Source organism: Procambarus clarkii, chromosome 23, assembly GCF_040958095.1.
Source record: "Procambarus clarkii isolate CNS0578487 chromosome 23, FALCON_Pclarkii_2.0, whole genome shotgun sequence".
Taxonomy (NCBI): domain Eukaryota; kingdom Metazoa; phylum Arthropoda; class Malacostraca; order Decapoda; family Cambaridae; genus Procambarus; species Procambarus clarkii.
In genome coordinates this window covers 36511969-36528426 of record NC_091172.1, presented here as the reverse complement: position 1 = coordinate 36528426, position 16458 = coordinate 36511969, and the positions used below count along the sequence as shown (strand labels likewise).

The following is a 16458-nucleotide window of genomic DNA, read 5'->3' as shown; positions in this document are numbered from 1 at the left end:
TTTCTTGCCTATTTTATCATATTAACATTCAGCGCTGTTTATGGAGTTTATCTACATCTTCTTCGTCCAACCATTCCCACATTTTGATAACATTAAGACTGAAGAAGATATTTGTGATTTTTCTATGACTCATTCATCCAATCTCTAGTTTCAATCTATCTCCCTCTAGCCTTAATCTACTGTTCCTAGCCTTAAACATTGATTCCTTGTCTTCGTCGGAAATACTCATTGAAATCTTATATGTCGATGTCATGTCCTCAATATTCCTCGTATCATTCAGTGTTATGAAGTCCTGTTCCTTTGTAGCTCTGTCCCCTCAGCTCTAGGACGAGCCTTGTTGCATGTGTTTGACCTGCTTGCTCAAGAGTGGGTTTCTCAAGGGATGTGAATAGAACCTAAAAGTCTCTTTTTGTCAAGTTCCTGAAAGTTATTGATGACTGAGAGATTACAAATGTTATATACCCCGTTCAGCTTCCTAATAGAACACTATTCATAGCATCCTTAAGATCGTCATGATTTCAGACTTTTATGAGGCCACAGTAGCTCGTCAGTGATCGTCCCCAAACTCATTACACTTGAAAGGCTTGACTAATATGAGTTACGACTTCTTTCTTCTCTCCAATTTAACTCAGTGTGTAATCATCTGGAAAAGAACATTCACCTGGAATTAACTTCAGGATGCCATCAGAGTAGTTGTTCCTTACGTATGGTCCAATCCCAGTACCACGAGGTAAGCTTGAGTGTAACCCAAGGAAGTGTGACTGGGCTACACCTCTCGGACGCAGGTTCGAACCCTCGTCACGGCCCTTTTGGATTTGTTCACATGGTGTAGGGTTGCTGCTATGTACCAACGATGTAATATGATTGGTATACACGTCAGGAAAATTTATACTCTGTTGATATCCTCAAGTTAACCCCCAGAGGCGTAGTCTCAGGAAGAATTGTAACTGATGACAAAGTATGCAGTTACTAGGATATGTAAACCCGCCTCTACCCAATATATATAATATAGTATATATATATATATATATATATATATATATATATATATATATATATATATATATATATATATATATATATATATACATACCCAAAAAGTATGCAGTTACTAGGATATGTAAACCCGCCTCTCAGTGTATATACACGAAGAGTTTACTTTACTCCTGGATGATTTCCGGGAGTGAAGTACACTTACTGATTCGTCAGTAATGAATTTTTGTGGCTGTAATAACCATCCAGAGGTCGGAAGACCTTAAACTCAACACCAATCCAAACGTTCTGCTACTTGGTAGTTTTCGAGAAGTCACAGATTATTTCCTGCTTGCCCCAAGCTGCGGGATCTTCGACAGCAGTAGTTTCTCGGTGTACTTTTATGAATTACTAACTGTACACGGCTACACGTTGCTGTGGCTCAGCAACGCATGTGTGCCCTCACCACCATTCCCCCCTCCCCCGTCCCCTCGTCCTCCAACCATTCCCCACACCTCGATCCCCTCGTCCTCCCAACCATTACTCTCTCCCCCGTCACCATGTCCACCCTCAACATCTCCCACTCCACCATCCCCTCGTCCTTCCCCCTATCTCCCATTTCCCCGTCCCCTCGTTCTACATACCATTTCCCCGTCCCCTGTCCCCTCTTCCTCCCCACCATCCCTCACTCCCCTGTCCCCTTGTTTCTCTCAACATTCTCCAATCTCCCGTCCCCTCGTCCCCACCATCCCCAACTCCCACGTCCTCTCTTCCTCCCCACCATTACCCCTTCCCCGGTCTCCCCTCGACCTCTCCACATCTCCCACTCCCGTCCACTCGTCCTCCCCGACAATTCCCCACTCCCTCGTCCACGGCATTCCCAAATGATCTGATGTTCCCATCAGAAAATTGGAAACATCAAATGGTCTGATGTTCCCATCACTGAAAAATAAGAAAAACAGTTAAAAAAATTAAAATTAAAAAATAAACTGAACTCACGAAATGAACAGTATGGTAAAAACACACCTTAATTCTTAGGCAATGTCACACAAAATTATTAAAACAAAATGAAAATAAATCGAAATGTTTGAAAATAAATCGAAATGTTTGAAAATAAAATTTATGATGAGAATAACTAGATGATGTAACTATCTAGATGTAACAGTCATGGAAAGGAGCGGAGGTTTCCACACTGCAGTCTACACTAAGGAAACAAACATAGGAATGTGCCTCAATGCCAACAGTGACTGCCCAGACAGGTACAAGAGGAGTGTTGTTAACGCTTATGTCGACCGTGCTCTCAGCCACAGCTCAGGATGGAAGCAAGTCGATGAAGAACTCTCTAGGGTATGGCAGGTTCTAGTCAACAACGGCTTCTCCAATGGTTTCGTTGAAGACATCATAAGAAGGAAGTTGAAAGCCATGCAACCTCTGAAGAGACAACTAACACAACACCTGTACCCGCTATTAGACTATTTTACAGGAACTTATTTTTCCACAGCTCATAAAATGGAGGAAAGGGTCCCGGAAGATATTGTTAATAAAAACGTTATCCCTACAGACAAAAATCAGAAGATACAATTGACGATCTACTATAAAACCAAGAAAACGGCCAACCTACTCATGAGAAACTCTCCAGACACAAAGCAGAACGCTTTAAAAGAGACCAATGTCGTCTATGCCTTCAAATGCCCACTTGGGGACTGTAAGCCTCAAAGAATTCAGTATATAGGCATGACAACAACATCTCTCTCCAGGCGATTAACGATGCATAAGCAACAGGGCTCCATTAAGGAACATATAATCTCTTCCCACAACCAGACCATCACCAGAGAAGTCTTAACAATAAACACAGAAATCATCGATAGATACAGCGATAGCAGGCGGCTAGATATCTGCGAGGCACTACACATTAAGAAGTCGACACCAGCAATCAACAGCCAATTAATGCACAACTATATTCTACCCACTTCAAGACTCCGCACCAATATAGAAGCATCAAGAAATATGGGCCAATAGGCCCTTTGCAGTTACTTCCATTCTTCCCTTTAACTTACAAAATATTATTCCCATTGTTTCGTGTTCTGTCTTGCGTTGAAAGTTTGTTTTCACCTCATCCAAAACTGTTGTAACATATCACCTCACCCAAATGCAGGTATAAAATCGAAGCTGTTTAAACTCTGTTTAGTTATAGTTGTGTGTGTGTAAACTAAAGTCTTTGAAAATGTAATAAGTTATTACGAAACGCGTTCAAGTGTCGCGTCAGACTAGAAATAAAATTGAATTTTGGAGAATTGATTTTTTAGTTACCATCAACAGTGAAAAGAAATATAAGACATATTGAGAAAATTCGTGTTAGAATTATTAATCTTACTTTTTCGGTCATATTTAATAATATATGTCTACAGGAAAGACTGCTACCAAAATACACTAATATATATATATATATATATATATATATATATATATATATATATATATATATATATATATATATATATATATATATATATATATATATATATATATATATATATATATATACATATATATACCATGCAACACTAATATACTAGGATTAGTGTTGTGAACAAAACTAATCCTATCGTTAAGAAGAATATGACATTTTAAATGATATTTTATAAATAATAAGTCTTCGAGCATAGCGAACCATTAGTTAAGTGAAATTGTTAACATGTTTTCATAATTTATCAGTTGCTATTTCTGAGAGTTACTCTGGCAATATCATTTATTTTAAGAAGCTTATGAGTTATCCCTGGACATCTCCAGACCTGAGCGGCCGCAAAGGCAAACCCATTGTACAATTAACCGCAGTTATTTATCTATTTTAATTCATTTTATAAGTACTGAGTTTGACATTAGCATTACGTTAAGAGATGGTTTAGGACTTTCCACTAGAATAAACGCTGCGAATCCTATATTCGCTGGTTATTATTTCACGTTTCTGCTTTCCAGCAGCATCTAAGGGATTTTTGTGGTTTATGTGGTCGGATGCTCAATTTTTCTTACAGATTGACGTTGTTACGTATTCAACTAGCGTACCGCCCAAGAAATCGATGTCGGATGCACCGTGTTAATGCGCAGCCTGTTTATTTTCATACCACAACTGCTGAGATCAATAAAATTATTGGACAGTTCTCTCCCTAGTCAATATCACCAGCTTCTTAGATCAAGAGCAATAGTGAACTATTCTAGCATATAACGAATATTTAAAAACACATCAGTTGGTACATAGCTGCAGCTAATTTATAATAGTATTTCATATTTTAAGACAGGAAAAGAAAATTCAGTTGAAAAACACCAAAATGATTCAGTTTACTGTGTATATAGATGAAAATTCGCAAATGCGAAATCCTTGTAGGCTTCGTTTTCGTCTGAGATACGATGAAAGAAGTTCTTCATCTTAGATCTTGCACCAAGAGCAAATATACCCTATTTGAGCTTTGATGGCAGAGCCACGAGGCGCAGTGTCAAATTTACCAATTTTAAGTGTTTCGCAACCAATAAACAAAACGTGTTTGCTTGAAATTGTATGGAATTTCGCTTGTTTACTGCTTTAATCTAGAAATTATTTCCCAGTCCTAAACTAAGTAGTTACTGGAGTCTCAGATATAAATACACCGATGTTCCTGTCAGGGATGCAGAGTACAGTTAGATATTTAAGCTATATATTGCGTGTTTTCACTTTTTTTTTAATTCAGTTTCAGTCTTGAACTTGGAGATATCTTTGATACCTTGATACCTGTATGGATCTGGTGATATCTAAGATAAGTCGATATCTGTCGAGGTCACGGTGATGCTCATCAATCTTCAGTACATGCCTAAGATCTGGTGACCATGCTCATGAGGTGATATCTGGGTATGTAGTGATATACCCAGATGCTGCTCCTGTAGTGATATACCCAGATGCTGCTGCTCCTGTAGTGACATACCCAGATGCTGCTCCTGTAGTGATATACCCAGATGCTGCTGCTCCTGTAGTGATATACCCAGATGCTGCTGCTCCTGTAGTGACATACCCAGATGCTGCTCCTGTAGTGATATACCCAGATGCTGCTGCTCCTGTAGTGATATACCCAGATGCTGCTGCTCCTGTAGTGATATACCCAGATGCTGCTGCTCCTGTAGTGATATACCCAGATGCTGCTGCTCCTGTAGTGATATACCCAGATGCTGCTGCTCCTGTAGTGATATACCCAGATGCTGCTGCTCCTGTAGTGATATACCCAGATGCTGCTGCTCCTGTAGTGATATACCCAGATGCTGCTGCTCCTGTAGTGATATACCCAGATGCTGCTGCTCCTGTAGTGATATACCCAGATGCTGCTGCTCCTGTAGTGATATACCCAGATGCTGCTGCTCCTGTAGTGATATACCCAGATGCTGCTGCTCCTGTAGTGATATACCCAGATGCTGCTGCTCCTGTAGTGATATACCCAGATGCTGCTGCTCCTGTAGTGATATACCCAGATGCTGCTGCTCCTGTAGTGATATACCCAGATGCTGCTGCTCCTGTAGTGATATACCCAGATGCTGCTGCTCCTGTAGTGATATACCCAGATGCTGCTGCTCCTGTAGTGATATACCCAGATGCTGCTGCTCCTGTAGTGATATACCCAGATGCTGCTCTTGCTGCAACAATCGTTAACTAGGACTTGTAATGTTTTAATGACAATTTTCACCAATCTCTTACAATCGTGGGGCGAGACAACTCGACCGCTCAGTAAAGAACGGAAATTTATTCGAGCTTTAAAAAATCCCTCAAGTGGAAAATTGGATGGTAGCACGTGGAGGCGACATGGAAGGTGGTCCATGGCCAGAGTATCCCGGTGTAGAAGGACCACCATGTTCATGTATGTATATATATATATATATATATATATATATATATATATATATATATATATATATATATATATATATATATATATATATATGTATGTATGTATATATTCGCATTTCCAAAAATATAAAACAATTATATTGTTAATTTTTTCCGGCACCTGGCGATGATTCCACTGGAATCATCGCCAGGTGCGTGAAAACTGGAAGCTAAAGCATCAACGCTGAAGTTAGGTCGGGTGTGTTTTAATCCTCCTATATGGGCGCCAACAGGTAATCTTACTTGTTGGCTTTTAAATGTTTTAAATTCTTTGAAGTTCTGTTTATACCCTTAATAATTTTATTTTCTGCTCTGATATATAATGAAAGTAAACAATACTTTAAAATTGAAATAACAAATATCAGAAACTCCCTAGCAGTCTATTTATGGATTTGTTTTTTTTCTCTCGATTTTTCAATTACACATTCTTTTACCTGCGTCTATCGGAAGGAGACAACCCCTTGCGATAAATCTCTATCGTAAGGGATTTAACAATCCCTTACTCTGCAGCAAGTGAAGCCATTTGTATTTGCGCCCGAACGCTTTTGGCAGTCCGGCCTCACATGCAATGAGTCGCAGATTAATTGCTCCTCAACCTGCCCTGCGCGAGCATCATCAACGTTCTCGATCGAAGATGTTTATCTGAAGGAGGTATTCATGAGGGTGCCTCAGAAGAGATTCTGAGAAGCTGTTAAAGTCCTTCTGGATTTAGATTCCCGAGAAGACTATCGACTTGAGCTTTGATTTATAATCCAGTAAAGGAGATTTCTGTGAAATGCATCTTCCGAAACCCATCTCACACGACCTGGGATTGTGCTTGTGCCAATTTTCTGGAATAAGATATAACTGTGTTCCCAACTGAAGCTGTTTAGAGCTGTTTACTCGTATGAGGTACACCAGAGGGTCGCCATTAGCTGCTTATGGTTAATAAGGGCCGCATGCTTGCTAGTTTCCGACACTGAGGTAAAATATAGATACATTTTTGCTAGAAAATTTAGGATTAAGCTGTCCTTTTAGAGAAGAGATTATATTAATTTGTGTTCTGGAATCAGAGAGAGCTGTTTTCCTCCTAGCTGACGAAGAATAAGTCGGTTCTGACTTATTCTTTCAGAATAAGTCAGAACCGTAGAAGTAAAAAATATGTGTATTAATGCTAGATGATGAAGAACTGAGCTGTATTCCTGCTTGGCGAGGTAGACTACGTATATGCTTCTTAAAGTAGCGGCAAAATACAGCTGTATTTGTAAATATTTACGTTAGAAAACTATGCTTTTGGAACGATGGATGCTTTTCTTCACGTTTATGTCAATATTATATTGCGTAAATATAAATTACATTTTTCTGTTTATTCTCGCTCCTTCATATCATTATGTACTCTCAGTGCAGCGTTGGAAGCTGACTACATATATTTCGCTCCATTTCCAGGTAAATTAAACAATGCAAATTATTTTTTTTTATGAATAATGCAGTGATCTTTTGGAACTTGAAGAAAGCCTATTGTTTGCAAATGATTAAAATAACAATGCAAGTCCTTGGCCTGCATTTAATACCTCTTCTCAACTGAATAAAATGTTTCTAAGACATTTAAGATATTTTTAAATACAACATTTTCGACAGACCAAGAGGGAAGAGTTCTCTCTCAGAGACAAACTTGATCTCATCTGTGTCTTTGTTAAAATTTCTGAAATACATCTCACTCATGTTCTACATGCAAATGTTCATCATGTAAACGTACAACAAGGAATTTAGACAATACAGTAAATTTCTTTCATTTCTATTATGTTCCAATACATTAATGTAAGAAACTCTCTCTCTGACAATCGTGATACATACCAACACGACACGTACACACACACACACACACACACACACACACACACACACACACACACACACACACACACACACACACACACACACACACACACACACACACACACAGTTTCAAATGTTGATATGACAGAGCCCGATAGGCTCAGGAATCTGTACACCTGTTGATTGACGGTTGAGAGGCGGGACCAAAGAGCCAGAGCTCAACCCCCGCAAGCACAACTAGGTGAGTACAACTAGGTGAGTACACAAAAAAATAGGTGAGTACAATACTACTAAATAATATATTTAAAAATTATAAAACCTAATAAGAGATCTAAGAACGAAGTCGCAGAAGACCATAATAATGTGTCACCAAGGGAGAAGAGAATACTGAGATGTGAAGCTCTGGCATCATTGAACAATGGGAAATCATTCCGATATGTTAAGGTTTAATATAAAAATGAAATCAATTGAAGGAATTTTTTGTAACTGAATTGGCGACTCACGTGTTCATCAAGATCATGTATTACGGATGATGCAACTTGCTCTAGAGGGCAAACTGGTACATCAAGAGACACCCGCCCACTAGGTACACTAATACAGATATCAAGGTATAGTGTGGCATCCCCCGTGAACGTCTATAGTTGTTTGTATACTTACTAAGCTCCATTAGTATAAATGGTATGAACACTAATGGAAAATCTATCAGCGAGTTAGTGTCTCTGAAGCTTAGGAAGTAGTGTAGGAAATGTGGTAGCTTATAGTTATTAAGTAATCGAATTTTATATAAAGAACGTCTTTGGGAAATTTAACACTCGGAAAAATTTGCCACTTTATTTTTTCCTCAAAATCCCATAAAACATTTTACATGCAAATGCATTAGATTAAAAAGATCTCTCGGAAAATAATTAATTTCCATATCAAATTACTTGTAATTAGAACAAAGGTTAAAGGCTCTATTTATTAAGATTTTAATTGCTTTTGCTTAAACAGTTTAAGTTGAACAATTAATTAGATATAATGAAATTACTGTTCAATTATTTAGCTAAAATATACTGTCTTTATATATATATATATATATATATATATATATATATATATATATATATATATATATATATATATATATATATATACAAATAATGACCAAATCTCACCGTTAAAGCTCACAGTTCTGTAAATATTCTGTGGGGGAACAGCCGCCTTGGGCGATACTTCTGAGTGATTCAACTCCAGCTTCTTATAATAAAATGGAAGCACTTCCACAATATTAAGATCAAGCCTGTAAATGAGCAGTCGTCAGGAAAATAGGAAAAGTCGCTGTAACAGACACTAAATGAGTTAAGTCGCTGTGATAGCTGCTAAACTGGCTTGACCAAATCCAGTTTTGAACGCTTTAATATATATATCGACAGATAAACCATATAAGTTTATCAACGCACTGTTGATTTTTTTAATGGGGTAAATACGTTCATCATTGTTAGATTGATCACGTAAGATTTATGTTTGAGCCGTGGAACTATATATGCGGAGAGTTTCTCGTTTGACATATCAACTAATTCACCTTGAGACTGCTGCTCTTGAGCAGCAGTCTCATCTGATCTCTAATGAAATACACGTTATACCCACCTCACAAGAGCCCTTCCTCAGGTAGTGCTCGCTCAAGATGCGGCCTTCCTCAGGTAGTGCTCGCTCAAGATGCGGCCTTTCCCTAAGGCTTTCGCATTTCTTTCAATGTGAATAGTTAGTTGGTTACACATTAGAGATGTACGCTTCGAACTTATGATGTGAGTGAAGCAATGTTCATTAAACATTCGATCGCAATCACTAGTGAGTTATATGTATATTGTACGTTGCTCATAAACCTTAATATAAATTTCTGGAGTTCTAAGTGCATCCCTCACCTGCTTTTTATTGTCTTATCCGAGGTAGTGTGGTGTGATGTCTCTTCCTGAGCTGGTACACCATACCTTTCAGTCACTATCACTACCGAATAAATGAAACTATGCTGGGCTTCCAATTATGCTGGGCTTCCAATCATGCTGGACTTCCAGTCAAGCTGCGCTTACAATCTAGCTGTGTTTACAAACATGCTTGGCTTCCAGTCATGCTGCGCATCCAATCATTCTGGGGTTTTCAATCTAGCTGGGCTTCCATTCATGCTCGTCAGCTTATATTCAAATCATGTTCGGTATCCAATAATACTGTGCTCCAATCATGCTGGACTTTCAATCATGCTGGTCTTCCAACCAAGCTAGGCTTCAACCATGAAGTGCTTAAAACCATGCTGGGCTTCCAATCACGCCAGCCTTTAAATCATGCTGTGCTTCCAGTCATACTGGGCTTTCAATCATGCTTGTTTTCGAATCATGCTGGTCTTCCAATCATGCTGAGCTTCAACCATGCTAGCCATTCAAGCATGCTAGGCTTCCAGTTATGCTGGGCTTCAACCATGCCGGGCTTCTAATCATGATGGGTGTCTAATCATGCTTGGCTCTAACCATGGTGATCTTCCAATCATGCTAGGCTTCAACCATGCTTGACTTCTAATCATGCTGGGCTTCCAGTTATGCTGAGCTTCCCTTCCCACCCAAGACGCCGTGAGCGACGTACACCCAAGACGCCGTGAGCGACGTACACCCAAGACGCCGTTGGGCGACGAACACCCAGGACGCCGTGAGCGACGTACACCATGGCCACCGTGGGGCGACGTACACCTTGGCCACCGTGGGGCGACGTACACCCTGGCCACCGTGGGGCGACGTACACCCTGGCTGCCGTGGGCCGACGTACACCCTGGCCGCCGTGGGGCGACGTACACCCTGGCCGCCGTGGGGATGACGTACACCCTGGCTGCCGTGGGGCGACGTACACCCTGGCCGCCGTGGGGATGACGTACACCCTGGCTGCCGTGGGGCGACGTACACCCTGGCCGCCGTGGAGCGACGTACACCCTGGCCGCCGTGGGGATGACGTACACCCTGGCTGCCGTGGGGCGACGTACACCCTGGCCGCCGTGGGGCGACGTACACCCTGGCTGCCGTGGGGCGACGTACACCCTGGCCGCCGTGGAGCGACGTACACCCTGGCCGCCGTGGGGATGACGTACACCCTGGCTGCCGTGGGGCGACGTACACCCTGGCCGCCGTGGGGCGACGTACACCCTGGCTGCCGTGGGGCGACGTACACCCTGGCCGCCGTGGGGATGACGTATACCCTTCGTATATTAAACGAAGGTTGGAGCAATAGTAGAACGTGAACATTCGCACTTTTTCAGTTTTAATGACTGCAAGAGAGGCGTATAGTGGACATGCACATATATATATATATATATATATATATATATATATATATATATATATATATATATATATATATATATATATATATATATGTCGTACCTAGTAGCCAGAACGCACTTCTCAGCCTACTATGCAAGGCCCGATTTGCCTAATAGGCCAAGTTTTCCTTAATTAATATATTTTCACTAATTTTTTTCTTATGAAATGATAAAGCTACCCATTTTATTATGTATGAGGTAATTTTTTTTTATTGGAGTTAAAATTAACGTAGATATATGACCAAACCTAACCAACCCTACCTAACCTATCTTTATAGGTTAGGTTAGGTTAGGTAGCCGAAAAAGTTAGGTTAGGTTAGGTTAGGTAGGTTAGGTCGTCGAAAAAAACATTAATTCATGAAAACTTGGCTTATTAGGCAAATCGGGCCTTGCATAGTAGGCTGAGAAGTGCGTTCTGGCTATTAGGTACGACATATATATATATATATATATATATATATATATATATATATATATATATATATATATATATATATATATAAAGAATGTTGGGACTGCAAGAAAGATTCGAATCAGACGTACACATCTTTATGAAGACGATGAGTCACAATATCGTGGCTGAAGATATAATGACCAAACCACTCATCAGAATAGGAGGATACGACGACGGTTCGGTCCGCCCTCGACCACTATCAAGTCGTATAATATAAAGGTAGTGGAAGAGATAAACAATGAATTAAGATAGTGGGAAGAAAGGTGGGATGAATGAAAGAGAAATATGAAGATAAGAATAAGATGAAAAGTAAGAGTAAGAGAATAAAAGAAGAAAAAAGAGAAAATGTTGGAAAAAGAGAATCAGGGAAAAATAAAGGAAAGGTTAGAATTAAGGTAAGGGAAAGAAAGAGGAATAGGACAAAAGAGGGTATAGATATGAAAAATGTTAGATCATATTGAGAAATACGAAAAGAAAAACTCCAAGACGCCTAAGCATGGAGGGGACTACCCGAGAGGCTGGAAGTGAACGACGCACCATTGAAGGATGTAAAGGCTTTACACAAGCTGGGTTCTGGTGCTTTACTAGCAACAAGTACATTAATGGGAAATATTAAGACTATTATCTATAAATATTTTCATGGAATTAATGACAGCAAGTGGGTGATAGTCACATGCGTCAAGAACTGAAAATACAGATGACTTAAATTATATCAGAACCTAATATTAAATTATAGACCTCCAACAGAAATCAATATAAAATTTACTCCAATATATAATAAAGATCACAAAAAAAAGGAAAAGACCAAAAACACCCTCACAACGAAGCGAAATGCATCAAAATATATAGAAAAGCGCGAAAATTTAGTATGCAACATAAATTCCTGGAAATGACAGAGTGAACGCCAAAATTTTCGCTCTAACGTTTTGCAGGGCTTTGCGGGCCTACAGGCTCCTCCCAAAATAGACCTCGTGTGGTGTGTAGTAATTAAGGAGAGGGGAAAAAGTAAGGTCTCCTCGGAGGTGCGTTCTCTCCTGCGATCACAACGTCTCGTTCAGATACGTTTTCTGTGTTGTGGTTGTTGTAACTGTTGTATTGGTGAGGTGGTGGACGTAGTGTGATGTAGTAGATGGTGTAGTTGTCAAAGATGTAGCAGACTTTGTACTAGTTCACACTGTAGACGCAGTTATAATAGCTGTGGCAGATGACGAATTAAAGTGATGGTAGTTTTAGATACAGCAGCCCTTGGAGATATTGTACTTGTAGTAAATGTTGTTGAAGTATATGTAGTAGAGGAAGAGGGAGTAATAATAGTTGTAGTAGTAGTAACAAAATCAGTAAGAGCCGTGACTCAGATTCGAACCTATGCTCTTTGTACTCCCAAACAAACGCCTTAGACGATTAGGCCAAGCCATGGTCGTAAATATTGCCAGTTGGGATTCAATTGATTCCTCAAAGGTTCCTGAAGCTTCCACTGAAGCCAAACCAGGGATTCACACAATCCCTCCCATGGACACTGGCTTTGTTGTCCTGGAATTCTGACTCTGACTAAAATAAAGCCGTAGTAGCAGAAGTAGTAGTAGCAGAAGAAGTAATAGCAGTAGTAGTAGTAGCAGTAGTAGTAGTAGCAGAAGAAGTAATAACAGTAGTAGTAGTAGCAGAAGAAGTAATAGCAGTAGTAGTAATAGCAGTAGTAGTAGTAGCAGAAGTAGTATTAGGAGAAGAATTATTATTAGCAGATAACTATTTTATATTTTAAGAATTCTTTTTCTGCATTTTTTTTACAAAAATACTGTGATAATTGGTATAAGAAATGCAGACTAAACACAGCTTGGATACCAATAAGCCGACTCGAGCCCAAAAATGACGATCATGTAGACTTTATGAGAGTGGAGTTTGTTCCTCACTGGGGCAATAAAGAGCTAAGTGCATGAAATTGCTCAGGCAATAGTAAAATAAGCGTTAGGATGGTCGCTGTGTATTAGGTGCGTTATAAAGAGACCGTAGGATGAAGGTGGGCTTGAATGACGCTAACCCTGTGCTTGGCCCCTCTCAGCAGGAGGCCTTATCACCCTGTGCTTGGCCCCCTCTCAGCAGGGGGGCACTAGCCCTGTACGTGATGCCCCTTTCAGCAGGGAGCCCTATCTCTGTGCTTGGCACCTCTCAGCAGAGAGCCCTACCTCTGTGGTTGGCCCCTCTCAGCAGGGGGCCCTACCACTGTGCTGGGCCCCCTTCAACAGGGGAGCCCTACTCCTGGGCTTGGCTCCTCTCAGCAAGCGTCCCTACCCAGTGCTTGGCCCAGAGGACAAAAAGAGCCAGGGAAGTTCCTTGTGGTTCCTTTTAACCAGTTATTTAATTAACTGGTTAGGCAACGTGCATGACGTAACGTGGAGACATTGATAGAGAGGCTCTCCATATATTGCATTGGCCCTTCACCTTGGTGTGCCAATTCACACTTCGTGCATGTACAGTTGCAATAATATGGAAGCCGATCAATATGGCTATGGATGGTCTGCACTGCAGGTTATAGAAGAGTTGGCACAGAGGACACAATGAAGTTCTTTTCATCACAAAGAGCAGCCATGTCACAGTTCAGTGTCCAGCTGAAAGAGAACCTCAATATTTTCTGGTTTAAAATTCTGACAACCTTGAGCTTTGTCTTGATGGGTTCATACTTGCCGATGAACGACAACTAATGAACGTCGTTCGAACGACAACTAATGAACGTCGTTCGAACGACAACTAATGAACGTCGTTCGAACGACGAAAATGAACGGCAACTAATGTGATACAACACATGTTTTCCACTCAAGATGATACATATGCCTCCTTTTGTATTTTCAGACAGTGCCATCTACTATAGGGCAGCATTCAAATACTCAACGTATAGTGGAAAAGGCCTTCAGAACACATTTATTCTCTAGCATCCTTGAACGTAAGCAAATGAGGTAAGTGTACCACGAATTGTCTCAAATAATTAAATTCAAGGCACACTTAGGAAGCTACTCAAAGTATGTACCAAAGAGGAGGCCCTTCCTGAGTCCTGATTTGCGTATGCAATAAGCAAATAGTCGGCGATGCTATTGGGTCCCTCTTTGGTGTCCAATTTGTTAACTTGTACATGAGTACCGACGAAAAGAGAATCCTTGTTGACATTGGCTTAAAGCCGAGTGTATACTATACATATGTAGACTACATATTCTTTCGATAGCCTTAGGGGCCAAGTGGGTGTTTAATACAATAAATTAAAACTCGTTCGATTTCAATCAAAATTTTTTGACTAATTGTATGTGAAAATGGTTTCTTCTGGTCCAAGTCTCAGCATCGTAGCATAAATAGGAAGGGAGGAAAAAATATTGAATTATGTGTCAAAAAATTTCCAAAATGGTCAAAAACGATTATCAAACACAAGTGTCAACTGAAATCATGTCTACGACTCTCAGCTATCACAATAGCATATATTAAAAACAAATTATAATAAGTTTTATTAAAAAAAAAAAATTAAAAAATGGATTTTTTTTCTTATTTGGTTATCAGACGATTTGCATGAAACTTATACACCTGACAGCACGTAAGCCTATCTGTAAGGGTGCCAATTTTGGAGGAAATTGGTTAATGTCAACCTCAGCCACCTTAGACTTAATATTTTAATGATTTATTTTTCAAGTAACATAAACGACTTCAAACTCTTTCATTTTTATTCAATTTACATGACACTTACACCTTATATGTAAAGTTTATGTCTCTAAAATCTGGAGCCTTTTTATTTCCATAAGCTCATTTTTTTATTTTATAATAGCAAATAAACATGATATATTTGCATAATTTTTGAGGGGAACATTGACTATTTGTATTAGGGAAAACTAAAGATGTTGTGGAAAATCCTCGGCTACAGATCCTTTATTATATGCTAATGTGTCAGAAAAGTGTCATAGAATGATACATCTGAAAGGTGTGGTTGTTTCAAGTCGCGTTGAAATGTGTAATATTCGTTGAAAAAAAATTAATTTCCCTTTCTATTTAGGTTACAGAAAAAAAACTTGGAACAATAGGAGCCCTTTTCATATACAACTAGTCAAAAAAACATTGGTTGACATGAACAACTTTTCATTTTCCAAACTAACATGGCTAGGGGAGTACAACCGCTTACTGAAATCACAGAGGCAGACCTTAACCTTTCTCTCGATGACTCCCAGTGGAAGCAAGCCTCCCCTTCACCTCAGACTCCCGGGTATCGGCATTCGCACATCAACACAAATCGCTGTACTAGCGTTCCTATCTTCTTCAGCCGCATCTGACAACCTGGCGAAGGAAATTCTTTCAGATTACCCGGGCCAACGGGCAGGGGTACACGATCTCAGTTTTATTTATTGCAGATCAAGCAGCTGCAGTATGCCTAAATGCGCCAAGAACACCACACCACACTGCTCGATTTAATGTTGTGTAAGCTCCTTATGGTCATGTATCAAGTGTCATGTATCTCATAATGCCGGTCCTCTGAATTGCTGTGGCTCTCCCTCTTGCTGCATAGATCCAAACCCCTTGTAGGTGTTTCTGCAGTGAAGCAGTGGCTGACAGATACGGCCAGCATGGTTTGATCGGCCAAATAACAGGTGGATGGTACTCAAGACACAGTGAGATCAGTGACATTTTTAAGATGAGCCTTACCACAGCTGGTTGTCCAGCAGAAAGAGAGCCCCATTACCAATGCCCCACAACTCTGACGAGCCTGTTGGTCGCCCAGACGGCATAAATATTAGCCCTTGGAAGAATGATAGGAAGTAGGTGTGGGATTACATCAGCGTGTGATTGGCTAACACCTTGGCTAACCTTGGCTAACACCTACATTGACTTCAATGTATTACAGATGGGTAGTGCTGCCACTCACAGGAAATCAGCCAAATCTCATTAGCACAGTGATCTGGATCACCTTTCAAATTTTGTCTCCATTGCCTCTGAGACGCATGGGGCCTGGGG

At 40.1% G+C, this 16458-nt stretch overlaps 1 protein-coding gene across 1 annotated transcript; it reads right to left on the bottom strand.

Moving 5' to 3' along the window:
- Window positions 1-4803: 4803 nt before the first annotated feature.
- On the bottom strand, window positions 4804-10381 carry LOC138367821 (protein FAM186A-like). Its single transcript, XM_069329797.1, has 2 exons — window positions 10301-10381; window positions 4804-5625 (listed from the first exon to the last, which is right to left on the bottom strand). The coding sequence occupies exons 1-2, from the start codon at window positions 10379-10381 to the stop codon at window positions 4804-4806; spliced, it is 903 nt and encodes a 300-aa protein (XP_069185898.1).
- Window positions 10382-16458: the final 6077 nt, after the last annotated feature.

Coding starts and splice junctions, on each gene's coding strand:
- LOC138367821 (XM_069329797.1), bottom strand. CDS start 10,381: ATGGTGTACGTCGCTCACGGCGTCCTGGGTGTTCGTCGCCCAACGGCG. Junction 5,626..10,300: donor TCGCTCACGGCGTCTTGGGT/GTACGTCGCTCA, acceptor CGATTGTTGCAG/CAAGAGCAGCATCTGGGTAT.